General features: G+C 36.9%; 1 protein-coding gene across 4 annotated transcripts in view; it reads right to left on the reverse strand.

The window, feature by feature from the left end:
• The window catches only part of USP25 (ubiquitin specific peptidase 25), a 69806-nt gene that overhangs the window by 7239 nt on the left and 44035 nt on the right, over positions 1-18532 (reverse strand). For 3 of the 4 annotated variants that reach the window (XM_027648647.1, XM_027648649.1, XM_027648650.1), the window contains 9 exons: positions 16777-16985; positions 16489-16559; positions 12891-13119; positions 11315-11512; positions 9880-10019; positions 6923-7036; positions 4983-5078; positions 1489-1667; positions 632-710 (listed from right to left, as the gene is read on the reverse strand). In XM_027648647.1, the coding sequence (XP_027504448.1) occupies positions 632-710; positions 1489-1667; positions 4983-5078; positions 6923-7036; positions 9880-10019; positions 11315-11512; positions 12891-13119; positions 16489-16559; positions 16777-16985 (1315 nt within the window). The remainder of the gene's footprint in view (positions 1-631; positions 711-1488; positions 1668-4982; positions 5079-6922; positions 7037-9879; positions 10020-11314; positions 11513-12890; positions 13120-16488; positions 16560-16776; positions 16986-18532) is intronic. The other variant, XM_027648648.1, reaches the window with a different exon arrangement.

Below are 18532 nucleotides of genomic sequence, written 5' to 3' on the forward strand. Positions count from 1 at the left end.
ATAGAGTTGAAGCTGTTGCTGTAAAACCAGCTACAGGCTTAGCTTTAATTGTGAGATGAATTATTTTTGCAAATATAATCACGATTATTTAATGTCCAAGATTGGTTCTTACTTTCTCTCCAATTTTTACACAGGAGGAAATATTAAGTGCATAAGCTGGTTATGTATGGTCTCAGCAAACAGAAGAATCTGTTGCTCATGAGAAAATAGGAATGGCCATAGAGACACCTGGAGGAAAAGCACAAATGTGGCTGTGCCTGCTACCCAGTTCTCAGGATGAGTGAGGCTGGAATTCGACCACTCTCACTCCTTCACTGCCAGCTCTGTCTGCCTAGAGAAGCCAGTTGGCTCATACAGTGATAAACTACAAAATATTGTTACTGACGTCAAGACACGTTAATGAACTAAGGACAGACTCCAACCTGACATTTATTTATGACTCAAACGTTGGAATTAGAGATGTGGAAAAACCAGCTTTAGACCAACAACAGCCTCTGGAGAAACAAATGATCTTTCAATAACCAGTTTTAACTTCTTGGTGCAAGATAAGTGGAAATTTGTGAAGACAAAATTCAACTTACTGGTAACTATTTCACCTTAAAACCTAATTTAAAGCATAAGAAATACTGACCTCGTATTCCTCCATGTTTACTTCATCTGGCTTTATCATTTCAAGTTTGGCTTGAGCAACCTTCATTATGTTACGGCACCTTACAAAAAGCAACAAGAAATCATGAAATAATACTGGAAATTCACAGATGGTATTATCCATACCAGACAGCAGCTTCAAACAGTCTGAGCTACAGCCTTATGCAAACCAGTACGAAAATGCTACTCATTTTTATTATGCACGGTATAATCCGCAGGAGAGAGCACACTTTTGATGTAGGTGTGATGGAGGCCTGTGCTATTTAAAGAATTACTTGTTTTATTTTGCTAAATTGCCACATTGCTTAGTCTTTCTTTTAAAAGTTCAGATGGCTTGAAACACCCCAACATTTACTTTGCAGAAGTTTAGAAGATTATTCACTACAGGGAAATCAGACTAATGTTTTCTAAATTGTAATTTGTCTATTTCTATAATTAAGTAGACAGAATTTTGAATGAAACAGAGACATTGTCTTGCTTTCAAGTCACTTGCTCACTTAGTTTGTAAGGCTTTGCTGTCTACTGCTGGCTTTCAGGGCAGCGAGGAAATGCACAGTGAAAGAAAGTACAGAGATCTATGTGCAAAATTATGAGCAACGCTGAGTATTTCTCCTTATTTTACATGAATAGAAACACAACTTCTCACTTACTCTTTTTATAGAGATTTTTATAAAAGATATGTTTTACCAATAAACTTGCAAGCTATTCACTAGGAGGTAGAGCCAACTAAAGCCACCAGCCTTCCCTCTAATACAAGCACGAGCTGAACATGAAGGGGGCGTCTCCACCCACCAGAGTACATTCGTGAGCACAGGAAATGAGACGTGCAGATCTTATTACCGTTCATCAAAGCTCAGATTGTGATCTCCAAACTGTTCCAGTAATGTTCTCTCAATTATCTTCTTTGGTGCCTGGTTTTGGATGAAGTAAACAATTGCATGACGCAGACGATAATCACATTCAGGTGGTGGATCTTCCTGGGCTAATTTTAGCAAACGTGTGTATTCCAATTTAATTGCCTACAGAATTTGAACAAAATAGACGTTATTCCTACTGGCTTTTAACTCCAGCGTCACAAACACTAACAAGACAATTCACATCCCATGGCATTTTGCCTATAAAATATTTTTTTAACAGTTCAATATTTCACCCTCCTAAGAAGTCCAAACTATGTCTTTACAAAAGCAAACAAACAAAGAAACAAAAAAACCCAGACAAATTGTCAAGTTGCTCTTTGTCTTCCAAATTATGCCTGTCAAAATCCCACGTAAATCTTTACTTCAAAAGCAGTTCCAATCCTGTGCTGTTTTTCCCTGAGAGATGATTTATCCAATCCTTAGAGATTTAAGTATTTACAATCCAAAGTTCATATAAGATTTCCAACACTTTACTTAAAGAAATTTCCTGAAGACTCATAATGTAAAAAAAGTACCTCTAATATATGGTTAAAATGCAAATGCATGAATAAAATAAATTCTAAGGGAAGTTTAATGAACATGTATGATTTTGGAAACACTAAGTGAGAATGAGAATGTCTCTTAAAGATCAAATTATAGGATTTATAAAGAAAATAATAACTCAATATGAACAGTATTATATTATATAATACAATTATACATATATATTAGTATTATATATAGGGCAGGATGGAGACCTCACTGAATATTTTAAGCTGACTTTAGAGGTCATCAGAAGTGTTTACATTTCCAGATGTGCCATCACATTAGATTTTAATGAATATAATTTGTTCTGTTCATTAGATCTCATTCACTGAAACTACACAGCAGGAACAAAAACAGAAGAAAAATAATTAGAAAAATGGTGACAAATGTTAACACATTCCATAATTTATCTCTCAAAACAGGGAGGTGATGAGATTGATTGCTAACACATCAGCAAAGTTTCAATACAACATTTGCACAAAATAAAGCTCCAAAGCAATCAGAAAAAAACCCAATCCTGTTCAATATTTCAAACTCCTTTATGTTTTAATACCTGGCAGCAGCAGGTAACTGTCAGAAATTTGGACTCCCATCCTCTACTAGTACATATCTTGTTTCAGGACTAAAGAAGTGGGTAGGATAATAATCATACAGGCTTAAACACAGAGCATGTGGAGAACTTTAAAACTTAAGAGATTGTTCAGCATCAATATCTTTAAATACTCATATGCATTACCATTAAAAAGGAAGTTTGGGAGAACATTATAAATGCCAAAAGCCACAGATAGAGTTTCTAATATCTAACATCAGAAGTTCTACTATTGGAAAGCCAGCAAGGATAACAGTTAAACCCTGTTTATTGAGGTAGGCCAGAAGCAAACAGAAATTGCTATTAAGACATTTTAATTTTTCATATAATTACTGAGAAGTAGGAAAAATGCAATGCAAAGCCTCTATTTTTATATTCATATTTTAAATAATATAATACAGGTTCAGAAACCCTATGTACAATGAAAAAGTAACACTTTCTTTACACAAAATACAGGAAAAAGGGACGGTAGAAAAAAGTATCCCGGCAAACATTCTGCAAGGCCTGTAGATAAAGTTTAAAGGAAGATGACTGGAAGAGGTCATTGATCAAGAAATACCTGAATCTTAGTCATGTCTTAAGCCTGAGATCTACCTTGGCAGTTGACCCACATGAAAGGGGTTTCACCTGAGTTACACTAAAACAAAAATATAGAAAACCCCCAAAATTTTCTGAAAACACTGATTTCATAAAAAACAATCACAAAGAAATGCAGAGTATAACAGCATTAAAAGATATAGAAGCTTTTACAATAAGCTTGTGGAGAAATGTGAGATTTCATTTGATAAATCTCAAAACCTGAATTTTGTTACTAAGTAGGACCAGTTCATCTGCATATGTTCATGCTAATTCATTCCTTGAAAATTAATCACGTTCCACCTCTTCTAAGCCATTGCAAACGTGATTCCATAGAAAATGAGTAAGGAAAGTTTTCTACTTTCCAACAATTTAGTGTCAAAACATTTTTTACCTCAAAGACAAATTCTGTCCCCATGAAGTACAAGTTTTTAAGCTTTCAAAGGTAAAGACTGAAAAACATTGCTGAGTACTGTCTTGATAACTCTGAAGCATTAAATATAATTTTATTTTGAACATTTTTGTTTTAAAACTATCAAAACACCCTCCATATTTAAAAAAATAATTAGGTATAATCAAAAACATTCTGGTAAGGAGTGATTTGATCAAATTAGGGTGGTTTTTTGAGCTTAAAAAAAAAATAAAAAAAATAAAAAAAAAATAAAAAAATACTGACATATTTTCATTAAGTAGTAAGTTTGAAAAATAAAACAAAAACCAACCAGCACTGTATCCCATACTAACCCCATTTCACTGAACAGAGGCTATAGCAGGTGTCTCTCCATTCCCTGAGGGCAGGCACAGTTAACAGAGACAACCCTGCAAACATATGTTATGATCATAACCCCTCTTTAAGTATCCATTACAAACCCCCACACAAACAGACAAACAAACCAACCCACGAGATTTCAGTTTCCTTACCAAGGGGTTGGAGAACCTTTTTTGTTTGTTTGGCTGTTGTTTGTTGGAGGGTTTGGGGTTTTGACAGCTTCTTCTAGTGGAGCTACATCATAACAGTTAAGAAGAAAACAGGCTGCTACTCAGCAACAGGCAAGAAACTTCTTCCTCCTCTCCAGATCACATTTGAGAGGATTTTACATCATGTCAAAGTAATTCCCTTTCTAATACCCTGAAAAGACTACGAGCTAAAAGTGCTCAGAAGTTTGTGTATTTAAGAAAACTAACACATTTTTAAATCTGGCATCACTGTGAAGAGCAATAACCACAACAAGCCTAATGTCTAATTCCCAGTAATAAAAAATTTTATAATAAATAGTACTGACATCCATGCAGTTACACAAAAGAAAGTAATTTAGATTTTTTAAAAATCTTTTAAGGAGTATTAAACAAGAACATCTTTTTAAAATAAACAACAAATGATTAAACACTAATTTCCCTGGGTGAAAAAACTGATGTCCCAAAAGTCAAATTACTAAAAGGAGGGGAGGAGAATATATTCTTATTGATTACATATCTAGGTTTCATGTTACTATTATTTTCCTCACTGCTATTATTAGAAAGCTAAAATGCAGAAAGGTATATAAGTTACTGAAGTGAACAGGGCAAATATTTGTCTATTTTTCAAGGGAGAAATATCTAAATGGATGACTGATATAGACAAATACGTATAGATGCTAGAAAAGACTTAATATACATCAAAGGGTAGTGGGAGTAGCATATCTAACAAGAAAAGTCAGAGGAGAAAAAGTTGAAAATGTTAGTTGTACCTTAAAGAACCCTGCTTCTGGCCCACACCTGTCATAAACATTCCTGGCTTTACCTATAGCCATGATAATACCTTGCATGTTCGGGGTCAGCATGACCTGCCACAAGGGATTTAAGGTAAAAGTTTTGAATGATTAATATTTTAATGACCAAATTCAATATGCTTTTTGTCCCATGCAAGATAAAAAGCAACTTAATGCATGCATATACTGAAATGCCACACTTCAATACAGATCAGGTGTGCATATTCTGCAAATCAAATCACGGCATGTGTATATAGTTTTACTGTAACAACATCAAATCTTATTTAAAAAAAAAAAATTGAAGAAAACTGTGTCAAAAAAGTTACATGGTCCAAACTTCCCAAGAAAGGAACATGCATCGTTCGGCATTAGTATCCAGCAGAAACTGCACACTGAATGAGTGCTACCCATGGCCAAAGGATTTTAAAAAAGAAAAAAAGTTTCAGGTAGAAAAATCATCCAATCACACTACACTAAAGCCACAGTAAACCACACTTCCTGTATTTTATGCATATTTCAACATCAAAATCAGACACATTCATTGCTACAAGTGCAATTGTTTCCTGAAGCATTTGCAGACAAATTCTTAAACATCAAACCCAAAACAATTAACGAACACAAAGCCAAACATAAGACACATATCTCACAGCTATTCACATCAGTTACATACAATTTGAGACATTTAGGTTACTCTGAAAAGCCTTTCTCCTTTGTTAACTGTGAGCAAAGAAAAACTCTCGCTCTCTCCTTGGTATAGCTGGTATAGCAACTGGCACAGCAAGAAAAGATGAAGAACCTGAAACTCCCTGCAAGTGTTTCCCACACATAAAAACATTTTTAAAAAAAAAGTGAACACACTTACAAAATGAACAGGGAAATAGGCAAGAAAGTTTTCCTCTAGAAAGACAATGACATGGGGAAAACAGTGAAAAAAAAAAAAGGAAAAAAAACCAAACAAAAAAGCAGGTCACTATATGAGGTTAAATCCTCATGTCTTTAAAGCTGGAGACTACACATCTGTGAGAAGCCAAACTCAGTGTGTGAGGATGTCAATTAAATAATTTTACTCCCCACCCCATAATCCCAGTTACAGCTGATCACAATTCCAGGGCAGAATGACCTGAAATATCCATTTGCCTAGGGAAGCTAAAGCTCCCCAGAGCCCCTCAAGAACACATGCTCAGACACCTGATAATATGGGCTGCCCCAACACTAACCCCAACCAAAATATTCACAGAGTAGGCAGTGTCAAGGCAGGGCAGTTTAATGTTACTTTTTACTGCTAAAATAGGGCAGCAAAAAATAATGTCTCTCAGGATAACAACTGCCCTCTCGTTTATTCCTCAAGTAGTACCAGGTACACCCTGGCAACACCCTGGGCCTGACCTGTAAAAAAAGAAATTTTTTTTTTTTTTTTTAAGCTTTGCAAGAGTCAGCTCCACCAGCCACATCAGTTTCAGGTTATTTCCACAGCTAATTTAATCCCCAAAGCCTGAAAAGCTTAACCTTGGCAAATAAGAGATCAGATTTGAACACTGGCTTTATTGGACTGACACAGAAGCACAAACATTAAGAACACCATTCACTGTCCTGTCACTTTTTAAATAATGGAGCGGTGTGCAGTCTATCACCAGCATTCTGAAGGCTACCTGGCCTAACACAAACATTCAACTTCCACAGCTGAAAAGACAAATACACCTCCAGTGTAAACAGTACCATGCAAAGCGTGCCCAATTAGAGTAGGTAGTGCTTTCCTTTCATATTTCATTACAAATTAATATATTGTTAAGATTACAAATCGCTAAGCATTTAGTTTTGCAGAAATCTGTTAAGTGTCACTATGTGCAAACATGCCAAGACTTCTCATCAGGCAGCACAGGAAAGCACCGAGGAGGAGCGGTGCACACAATCAAATGTACCTCATCGTCATAACCCCCCTCCTCTGACTCAATCACAAAAGTCCCTACATCAGGAATCGCCACCTCTACAACTCGCTGGTTAGGAGCTGGTGGAGCTGGGGCATTATCAGAGCTCTGCAGAAGAAAACCATTATCAGTATGTGTTGGAGGGGGGAAAAAAAAAAAAGAGTAATAATCAGAAAATACAGAAAATTACAGAGAAACGCAAACTGACAGGTTGATCTACTACAGTGATGTGTACTGCTGAAATTCTGAAAAAATTAAGAAACTGAGAATACAGGTGATACTTTTAAGCAGTACATTTTAAAGTTAAGCCATAATTATTAAAAATATTTCATTCATTCTTTAATCACTAATTATATCTTTACAGGTTAGGATACCAGTATTGCAACTCTAACATCTGTTACAGATCTAAGGCAGTTGGCAAAGGATGAGTCTATGAACCACCACTTCTTATACATTTCACCCCAAAATTACTGAATGTATCACAGAATCACAGAATGGTTTGGGCTGGAAGAGACCTCAAAGATCGTCTAATTCCAAGGATGTCACCCACTAAATCAGGTTGCTCAGAGTCCCATCCAACCTGGTCTTGAACAGGGCCAGGTCAGATACTTCATATCTGAAATACCTCTTGAATTCATACTAAAGGATGGAAACAAGCCAAAGGCTAACATTTCCTGATACTCTGGGAAAAGACCAACCAACCAACCAACCAACTTCTAACAATCAAGATATTTTAAAAAATATTTAAAGGTACATTACATTCAAAAGGTTTATTTTTTAGAAGAGTAATCAAAAACTAAATCAGAGGAAGATTTTGCTAGTCACTGAAATTCTTGCTATGTTAAAATGAGTTTTAAACAACAATGGACACAATCTCAGCTTCTATGGCCTATCACTGAATAATAGGCAGTTTACAACCATCTGCAGAACTTAAACCTTGACTCTCATCTAAGCAATCACAGAGTGCCATGCTACTTCTGCAACTATAACCATAGCCTCATTTTTTAACAAAGATTCCAGAAATATACACAGTTATCTATTTACACCCAACACTGTATAAATACAAAGGAAAACTGTGCAATCAGAGGGCAGAAAAAAAAGGGCAGAAGGGCAAAAAATGGACAAAATGAACATGTGATGACTAACCTACAATCTTGTAGGTTACATATTCTGATGTTGGCTTTCCTTCTTTTAAAAATGAAGAAACAAAAAGAGGAAGAATGGAATATATGGCTGCATGTCTGAATGCATGTAGAAGTAGAATAATTAGAAAGCACGCTGATAAACTGAGAAGAAAGCACAATTACACTAAGTAAAATTTGGGGATACAGAGAGCAGCTTTTAAACATTAACACAGCACCTTCAGATTATCTAGAAATTTGCTTTAGATTATAACAGTTGAAGTACAGTCGTTTCTAAATAAAAGAGTTTGCATGGTTTGGCTTTTTTTCATTTATATTTTTCAAGAGCCATCCATCCTGCTGCAGGGAAAAGACTGGAGTAATACAACCTGCATCTGCCTCATCAAGCCTATCGTGGTGTTCCCATGTGGTTCCTCAGCCACAGCTTTGTGAAGCCCTAAGGCTGACCACTGTGCAAGGTGTCATTATCCTGAACCAAAACACTTGATCCATGGAATAAGTCTGTAAGATTCTTTCACATCCCACTGGGATGGATGCCCACAAAGCCTAGAAAAGGACAGCATTATGAAAGACATTTTATCATGGGCTTGGTAACTGCATAGCTACTCCTTCAGCTGGAGGTAAATCATATTAAACAGGCTCCCAGCAAGCTGTTCTGGGTTCTGAGAACTCAAAAAAAAAAATAAAAAAAATCAGAGGTACAGTAGCCTAAAGCATTAGTGGCAGAGCATCTTTTCATCAAGGGTTAGATCAGTTTCCCTGTTAACTCTGATTTCAGTTTAGCAGAGAAAGTGTGTTTCCCTGCTTTCCTGACACCGCGGGAGAGAGGAGTGGAAAACACAGCAGGTCAACAAGTTGTCAACAATTTTCAAAGGCTTTAAGAGGACTTCCTGCTGGCCCCAAAGATATCTATGGCTAGCTCTGCTGCTGTTTAATGAGGGTTCATACCTGAACCATCTGCTTCAAATTCTGCAGAGATCTAAACTGTTCATATCTCTAGTGGTCACTAGGGGTGCCTAAGGAAACTATAGTCTACACTTCTTATGTCTTATCCTTATGGATACAGTTTCAAGACAGATGCATGTATTGTTTTAATGACCCTTGGTTTTGTGGCCATCTACTTATAGAGAAGCAAAAAAAATAATTGCTAGAAGAAAAACTGTTAAATACTAGTTTCATTAATAACCCATAAAATAGTTAATGTCCCATTCCTCTTAGTATTTTTTGTATGAAGTGAAAACAGAATCACCCAACACTAATTCTTATATAAAGTTAATATATGCATCCTATGAATCACAAAAAGTAATTTTCATCAAGTTGTGAATCTGCATAAAGCTACAGGCTATTGTTGAAAAAACCCTTATTTTTGTAAGTTGCATTAACTGCCACAGGTCTTTCAAGGGAACTCAATTATAATCTTATATTTCACAGACAAAAGCCTCAATGTCTAAAGCAGTATTTTTCAAGTCGTTTACACAGACTGTCAATATTTTCTCCTCAAAAATACATGGAACCATCTAATATTTTTAGAGGACTGTGGGTACAAACAGCTGATTTCAATTTGAACAATATGCTGTACTCTTGACAAGCTCTTTAATCCCACAGAGAACTTGTATTTAGTATTTCTTTTTTGCCCCACATTCATTACTGTTGTACATACTTTCTGAATGGACTTCAGTCTGGACAATTCCTGAAGAAAAACCAATTTCAGTTCAAAGTTTCCAGACGCACACCCTTTAATCAGTTTTTATCATTTCCATTTGCAAAATAAAAGCAAAAGAAGTATTTCAAGCTTCAAAATATCCTCACCGTATCCATTATAGCTTCTGGACCTCTATCTTCTTGTTCAGCTAAAGCTTTATTGATTGCTTGTACAGAATCTTCTTTTAAGTGCTTTGAAATATCAGTTCTTGATGGCTGCTCTAAATATTCTGGTTCTCCTGCTTGAACTTAGTGACAGAAATAAGATAACAATTTTGTGTGTTAACATCAGCATGAATTTTGAGTTGATTAGTTTTTATCTAGATCACTGTCTCACAGATAAGGTAACCACACAGAAAATGCAGGGTAGGTCACACAGTTCACAAGTTCAACTTTACATCAGTCTGTGGCTCATGTAGTTTTGAACACTTCCCTATAAATGGATCCCTGATTTTATATTAGTAACAATAAACCCATTAAGGCTCTTGAGGGAGGGGTGTTCATCAATCGATCATCAGGGATGACCAAGAACAAAGAGGAGATTCTACTTGAACTTTCTGTGGGATACAGACTCAATATATATACAGCCACTTGAGTGCCACATGTATTTTTACTTTGTAAAATAATAAACACAATATGTTCATCTGCCTTAAGGGATATCTCAAAATCTCTTCCACTTGGGGGCAATAAATTGATTAGCATAAATATTGTCTTATATTCCTTACATGACGAAACCAAATTTTGGCAGGCAAATAAAACATTCATTTTGGACTTTCCATTACTAACAAAAGAACAAAAACAAAGTGTTTGTGAACTCAAAACATACAGAAGATGAAGTAACTCTCCTCACGGTTCACAAAACAAGCGATGTCATTAAATCACTGCACTTGCTACATTCAGTTTGCAGTCACAGATAGTTATGAGAAATATATGCTCAGTCTTAACAACTCCAATGAAGCAATGAAAACATCTGGACAGCAGCCTCACTACAAATCACTGGCCTCACTGTTGCTGGTCAGAGTCTTTTCCATAATTTTAATGTCCTTGGTTTTACACAGTAAAATCTTAAGTGGGCCCTGCTATTGCTAAATCTACTCAATGCACCACACCAAATAAATTATTCTTCTCTTCATATCTGAATTCTGTCTTAATTTAAAGTGAGAACGTAAGTCTTGTACTCAATCATGCTGAATAGAAGAATATACATCACTTACAGACGAACAAATTCTCAAAACAGACTGGTGAGACCCGTTAAAAATTAATAATTACTTGTCTTAAAAGGCCAGAGTTTATATGGAAAAAAAAATAAGGCTAAGGATAACCGGGAAAGAAAAGGCAGATGAACCAACACTTTTTTTTTTTTTTAAATAAAAACTGAAATGCAAAAAAACCCCAGACTGAGCTTCAAGTACAGTTACTCTGGCCAAGTGAACAGTTGTAATTCATGATTACAAAAATTCTGTTGTTAAGCTGTAAAACAATATATACAAAACCCAGTGATTTTTGGTCCTTGTCCTTTTACAAACAGGTACAAGCAGCTAACCTGGAGCAGGTGAGGGTGCTGGTGCCCTGGGTATCTGAGATAACAACTTCTCCTGCTGTGCTTTCTGAGCAAGTTCTGCATCCCACTCTTCAAGTTCTTTTTCAAAACGTTTATTGTCTTCCTTGACATAATCCCTTAGATCAGAAGGTAGCGTGTCCATTCCAACAAGCATTTGCCCCGTTTCTTTGTTAAACTCCTCTGCAGTAACGTGAAATATAAGTTTCAGAAAAAGAAAGAATAGGGAAAACAAAGTATGTTCAACCGATTTCCTCAAGTGAATTACTGAAAATGTACAGTGTAACACCAAAACCCCCAAACTATATTACTTCTAACTGGTTTTACTATCTGTTGGGCACTCCTCTGCTACTGAGACACATGGCTACTGCTCCTGTGATCTTTGGATTTTACATTCTTGGGCACTATCAGATCACTAACACCTTCAAAGATAAGCCTTTTGGGCCACAAGCACCTGTGATTGTGAACACTCAGAAAAAAAAAGTCAGGAAACCCCCACCATCCCTCGACTGCATTACAGCCACACAGAGATGGACACAACTAAACTTCCCAAGGGAAAAGGGGAAGGAGAGTGGGCCTACAGGGATTTGTAAAGTCAACTGATAGGAACACTAGCTACACTGAGTAACCTTCCCTTTTGTTTGGAGAATGGTGTCTGCAGGGGTATCCCAGACCCCGGGAGATCAATCAGCTGTAACTGTCCCACAGTGAGCAGCCCTCAGACTTAACTGGAGTGGCAGAGCAGCCTACAGGGCCCACAGACCCCATGGCTGCAAGTCCACTACCAATCTGGCAATCTAGGAATGTCATGGTTAATATCAGTTCTCCTATAAAAACTGCACAAATGAGCAGTCCAGCCTTCTGCCCTATGAATAGACAGGAGCATGAAAATTTTCCCCAACCTATTATTGCATCTGTGGACATTTTCACAGTCAGCTCCCTGGCTACCATTATTATAAAATTCGTGCTAATGGGATCTTTGTCCCCTCTTCAAACACTTCCATACAAGGCCTTGTAGTTGCATATTAATACATGTCCTGAAAAAAAATTTCCCAATCCACGTATTGCTCAGGTTTAATGTTTAGTTGGTAGGGGCTAAGTTATTTACATTTCAATTTACTGCATAAGCTTTCAAGTTTCCATGCTCCAGTAGAGTGCATCAGAGCTCTGAAGCTTAGGCAAAAAAAAAAAAAAAAGGCAGCTACATGAGGATTTTAATGTAAAATGCTCATTTATCTATTTCCATATTTCTGTTTTAATGAGATGACCCCCTTAAGAATTCTGAGCATGCAATCACTTGGCTAAAATGTTTGCAAATTAGCAAACATATAGTTTATTTTAATCTCTTAATAATGCTGAAACACTGGCATTATCTATTAATCTAAAAGTTGAAGAGCAATTGTTCTACCTACAAAAATAATCTAACCGTTATAAGCAGAAATAAAACTTTCAATAATTATTAAAAACATTTCAAAAATCTGGAAATCCATGTGAGAGAAGCTCACTTTATCAATGTACTTAGCTATTCTACACCATACAGAACCCATAGTGATAACATTACCTTGTATCAAGTATTGTTCCTTATCATTGATATACATTAAACAATATGCACTGGCATTCCTGTAACCACCAAAGGAGTCCCGTTCCAACTCTTCCCAAGTTGACTTTGTCACAGAAATGTCATTGTATTTCATCCATCTGTTCTGGTGGTGGTCATAAATATACGCCCAGTAGTGTCCTGCATTCGCTTGACCCTCATGAACTAGCACAGCATGCAACCTATAAGGAACCTTAAAAAAAGAAAATAGAAAAAAACCCAAATGTCAAACTCTCTTTGCCAGCAGTTAGTTCCTAATGTATGCCAGCAATAATAGCTACATTAAATAAAAATAACGAAAATAAAGTTAAACAGAATCAAAACAGCACAGAGGAAACACAAACAAGTAAAACTAGCAAACCACTAAGTATAAGGACATTGAACTATGTTACTTACCACTAGTAGTTACAGGAGATCATAAAAACATTAGTGAGTAGCATAAATGTCTACTCGGCTGTCTTTACTGCCAGACACCTTCTTTTCTTAATTCCATAATATTCCTCCTACCTTCCTTGTACAAAAAACCCTCAAATATGTCAGCCTTGACTGTCTGTGATTTGCTCCAGCTCTGACCTGATAAACTGTCAAAAAGTCTGGAAAGGCACATGCAAATTCAAAGTAATAAACTCTGTTCTTTCTGTGTGCCATTAAGAGAGCTTATTAAAGGAATATCTGAGAGTTGAATACTTCTGTTACCTAAAGGTAAAAATACGACAGTAAAACAGGAATACAACTGTTTTCTGGTATTGTAAATGTATCAGTAAAGGCACTGCCACGTAAAAACATGGAACACCTGAAGATGTTCTCTCCTCCTCCTGAGGCAAAGAAAGAAGATACCAGTTTCTAGGAATGATGTAAAAAGTATTCCAGGTTATGTCTGTTCTATCTAAGTAGTTCTTTCTAAGTAGCTGGGAAACTGAAGGAGATAGAGAAAAGCAGAATGAACGAGTGCTTCCTTACTTACAAGTCCTTTAAAAGCATCTTAGTGATTGACTCATTTTAACCTGCTGAAACAGCACATGCAACACACAAGGGAAAACTGCACAGTGTGCCTGAATGACAACAGCTCAGCTGGGATGAGAAACTCCAAACTATCTTTTCCTGGTGTCACAGTCTGGACTGAGAATAGTCTATTTAACATAAGGTGTACTAAGTATTTGTTGCAAATATCATTTGAGTACCTCAATAATCAGTAACGATAAATACACACGTAACTACACCTTGAGAAACTCTTTGAAGTCACTTTTAACCTGATCATTCTGTTCCATGCTATGTGCAAGGGCTGGAGATTTTGCAAACCCCCTTGAACTGTAAAGCTGACTGACTGCACAGCAGCTGGAATCAAACAGCCTGTCATTCCAGAGGCCAAACTGCACTCTAAATCTCCAAAACACAAGAAGTATACACAGAAGAAATCCTGGCAAGTCCTTAAATCTAAATGCTCTGCGGGTTTTAACATCTGTTATTAAACCAGAGTGAAAGCCCTCTTAAAATGATTGCAAGTCCATGTATATGCACAAAAATATATGCAGATCCTGATTTTTAAAAAAATTAAGTTCTCTGTAGACTTCAACAAAATAAAATTCCTCACCCTGAAATCAGGCACTAAAAATCCCAGGTGAATTTAAAACATTTTATTTAAAACCACGCTAACTGGGTCAGCTTGAGGGCCCCTAACATTTCCTCCAGCTCTGGAGAACCAGCTGCCCACACTGAGCTTCTTCCAGGAAGGTTGCCCACAAAGGTCTGTGACCACTGTACAGGTGAGTTCAGTGCTGACAGAGGTCTCTTGTGATAAGCCATTGTATCAACAGTAATTAATAGTACAGAGCATTAAGCTTCTTAGCTTACACTTAGTACTCATGAAACAGGAATGGAGCTTCACCAACCCACCTCTCACTACAGAATAGATATGTCAAAGCTGCTGTATCCAAGATAAAACTCCCACAGGAAAAACTGTTGTGTCATCTCCCCACAGCAAATTCATGGAAGGGGAGAAATAATTAAATAAGAAGCTGATGAACCATTGATTCAGGAGAACAAGACAAAATAAAAATTTCAGGAATGTATTTCATATTAAAACTTGACAGAGGTTTTAAGATGACTGTAGTTTTCCTTAGACTCAAAAGGGGTCAAGGAGAAGATGAAGAGCTTCTCAAATAGTTCATACAAGCACTAGGAAGTATCCTGCAAATATAATATGTTTGTCTTAAAAATTTGTCTAGTTTTATGTGCCTAGAACATGACTTACAAGTGAAAAGCTTTCAGTCCTGCAACTGTATCATGCAGAGGAAAACATCAATACTGTGAAACTTACCCCAGAGATAGAGCAATACTCAGCTATCAAATCACCCAGAGGTAGAGATAGGCAAGGAAAAGTGGATCGTGTGCACCTGCCTCCTTCCTATTGTGCCAAAGCACCCACGGGACAAAACCAGCTGAGCTGCATAAGGGCAACAACCTTTGCTTCCAGCCTGTGATTTCAGACGGGTCCTTTTTCTTTTGTAATGATAGCTGACTACTACCTTTGCCATCCAGAGGTATTTCCTCCTATAACACCTAAGCCAACACAGGTAGACTATTTGGATACAGTGTTACCAAATTACTTAATTTTACTGTTGGATGACACGTAACCTTCTTGTTATAACACAAGAATTAAGGGAAAAAAAAGCAAAGTGCCTGCAAGTAGCAAGCTTAAAGAAAGTCATCTGGGCAAGTCTGCCTGAAATCCTTAACATCAGAGCTCAGCTGCCAGGAAATATTACAAGCCATGTACAAAATGAAAACATACCTCAAGGAAAACTGTAAGCTGAACAGATCTTACTTGGAACGAAAATAGTTCTTTTTACTAACAGAAAGTAACAGAGGAAGTAATCCTTAACCTTAAAACCTGTCAGAGTGAGAGAACATGAGTATGTGAACATAAGAAATGGCAGAGGAGCCACAACTCCATAGTAAAGCATTCTAAAAACGCTGTTCAGATTACACAACATGAGGATTTCCTAAAGGGCAGCTTAGACTAATAATCAAGGTTGTGATTGATACTAAATCCAAACAGTGTTTTAAAAATCCAACAATAGCAAAACGACAACAAAACCACTGATGTGCATTAATAACTACAAATCACAATCAGGAGCCTGAATTCTCAAATATTGGCATGAAAGTTGCAATACCCAAAGACACTCACTAAGCAGCAAAGCACAAAAAGAATAGTTTCTTGTATCTAATGTTTTGCCACCTTAATGCCACAAGATTACCTAGCAATATGGTCAAATCAGGGCAAAAAAGACTTATTGCGTGAATCTGCATTCAAGTAAAAAAAAATGGGTCAGAGATGGAACATATTTTGGCTTTTCATCACAAATTGCTTCAACTTAAGCATGTCACCTGCAAAATATTGTAATGCTGTCTTCCATCTGACTGTGCACAACTAAAGTGTTGGCAAAATCTCGAAGCCCTATGTAATCATGGTATACTTGCTCTATTTTCAAGCATCTAAGAAGTTTCAAAAAGTGACAAAAAGGATCTATTTTCAGTTATCTCATTCTGAAATTGTACTTACTTGGACCATTGTTTTGTCAGAGTACATCAATTCAATTGTCCGGTGTATTCTAGATATACTTTCTTGTAAATCTGAAAGAGAAAAAGAACCTCTTTTCCATAAGGCTGCATAATTGCACGTGACTACATCTTTATTTTATGTCACTAAAAGCCAAACATGGATATGTTTCAATGTGGTGACTATCGATCTACCCACATGCCAAACAATAAACATTCTTGGATGAAAAATTTCCCCTTCTTGCACAAACGTTTTCCAACAGCAAGTGTATTCCCCAGCTCGTGCCATTACCTCTAGTGTCATTCTCTACTTCAGTCCTCCAGCGATGCAAACAGCCTTCCAGGACAGACAGCTCCTCCTCGGTGATGTGCCTTGGTGCCGGATGCATCGGCAGATCAGGAGGAATTCGTGATTGCGTGAATGGTTTATGTATTACTGATCTTTGTACAGGAGATGTGCTTGGAACATCTGAAGAGGAAGGCCCCTGCTGCTCTATTGTGCTGCATTCATTCAAAACACGAAATACAAAAATTGAATCATCATGTGCACAAACGAAAAGCTACAGCACAAAAATAAGCTTTTCCTCTGAAAACAGAAATTTTAAAGGAAATATTTTCCTACAATGCAATCCAGGAAAGGTACCTACAATATCACTATGGAATTAGTGTGTAAATTCTGAAAACGTTGTGGTGCACTACATGTTAGCAAAACAACAACTGCCATTACCAAACATAAAGGAATGAGATTTAGATAGGTCAAGCCATAGTTTGCTTCATTTGAAATGCTACTAAAACACTTTCAAATCACACCATACACCTAATCACTGTGGTTTGAAACATTTACTGCCAAATGGCAGAGAGAAAAATCACAGCAGCTCGTCTTATGGCCCACTGACCATAAAATCCAATAAACACAAGTTCTCTGTTGAATAACTTCTTCGTGTGTCCTATGCCTAGCAGACATTCTTTTTCTGATCACCTACCTACAACTCATGGTAACTGAACAACAACAATGAAGGGACCTCTGATATTTACGGTACACTGGGCATTTAGTATCAACCCATCTAAATTTGTTCCAAACACCTCAAACTGCAGAGCAACCATCTTAGGAGAACTCTACAAGAGCAGCAGAATAATAAAAATTAAAACCTGTTACAGATTTTTCTCTTCTCATCAACGAGACCACTTATATAATTACACTGCATAACAGGAATCTGAAGATCTTTCTTGCAAGCCACTGAATTTTTACTTTGTGTACCGCATTGTGATACAGCCTGAGGAACCTGGATTCTTCAGTAGTTTACTAAGTTCTGAGAACTTTAAGAGCTGAAAATGTCACTCCATATAACATGCTGTGGTGTTTCTACAGATTGACAAAAAAAGTCACAAGACTGAAATTTTTACAGAACAAACTTCCTACATAGGAGTTTGAACAAAGTATATTACTTTTGATACTGTATTTCATGCAAGCAATGGTAACTTTTAGAAGTTTGTCTTCTCTTATCAAGTCATCGTCATTTATACACAGTAGGACATTTGAAATCTTTTTGAAGTCTTTTTAGATACATGTACTTAATTTCATTGTACTAAAAAGTTAACCAGAACCCAAAGCCCTACTTTCCAAATGTAATATAAAAAGCTATGTTATAAACTGTTCGTGTCCACCTAACCAAAGTTATACTCTATCATAGAATCATCTAGTTTGGAAAAGACCACTAAGACCATCAAATCCAACCATTAACCCAGTACCTGCCACCTCCACCACTAAACCATGTCGCTGAGTGCCACATAAACAGGCCTTTTAAATACCTCCAGGGATGGTGATTTCACCACTTCCCTTGGGCAGCCTGTTTCAGTGCTTGACAACCCTTTCCATGAAGAAATTTTTTCCTAATATCCAACCTAAACCTCCCTTGGTACAACTTGAGGCCATTTCCTTCTGTCCTATCGCTTGTCACATGGGAGAAGAGCCTGACCCCCATCTGGCTACAACCTCCTTTCAGGTGGTTGTAGAGAGCAATCAGGTCGCCCCTGAGCCTCCTTTTTTC

This window comes from Corapipo altera, unplaced genomic scaffold (assembly GCF_003945725.1).
Source record: "Corapipo altera isolate COAL_440 unplaced genomic scaffold, ASM394572v1 58, whole genome shotgun sequence".
Classification (NCBI taxonomy): domain Eukaryota; kingdom Metazoa; phylum Chordata; class Aves; order Passeriformes; family Pipridae; genus Corapipo; species Corapipo altera.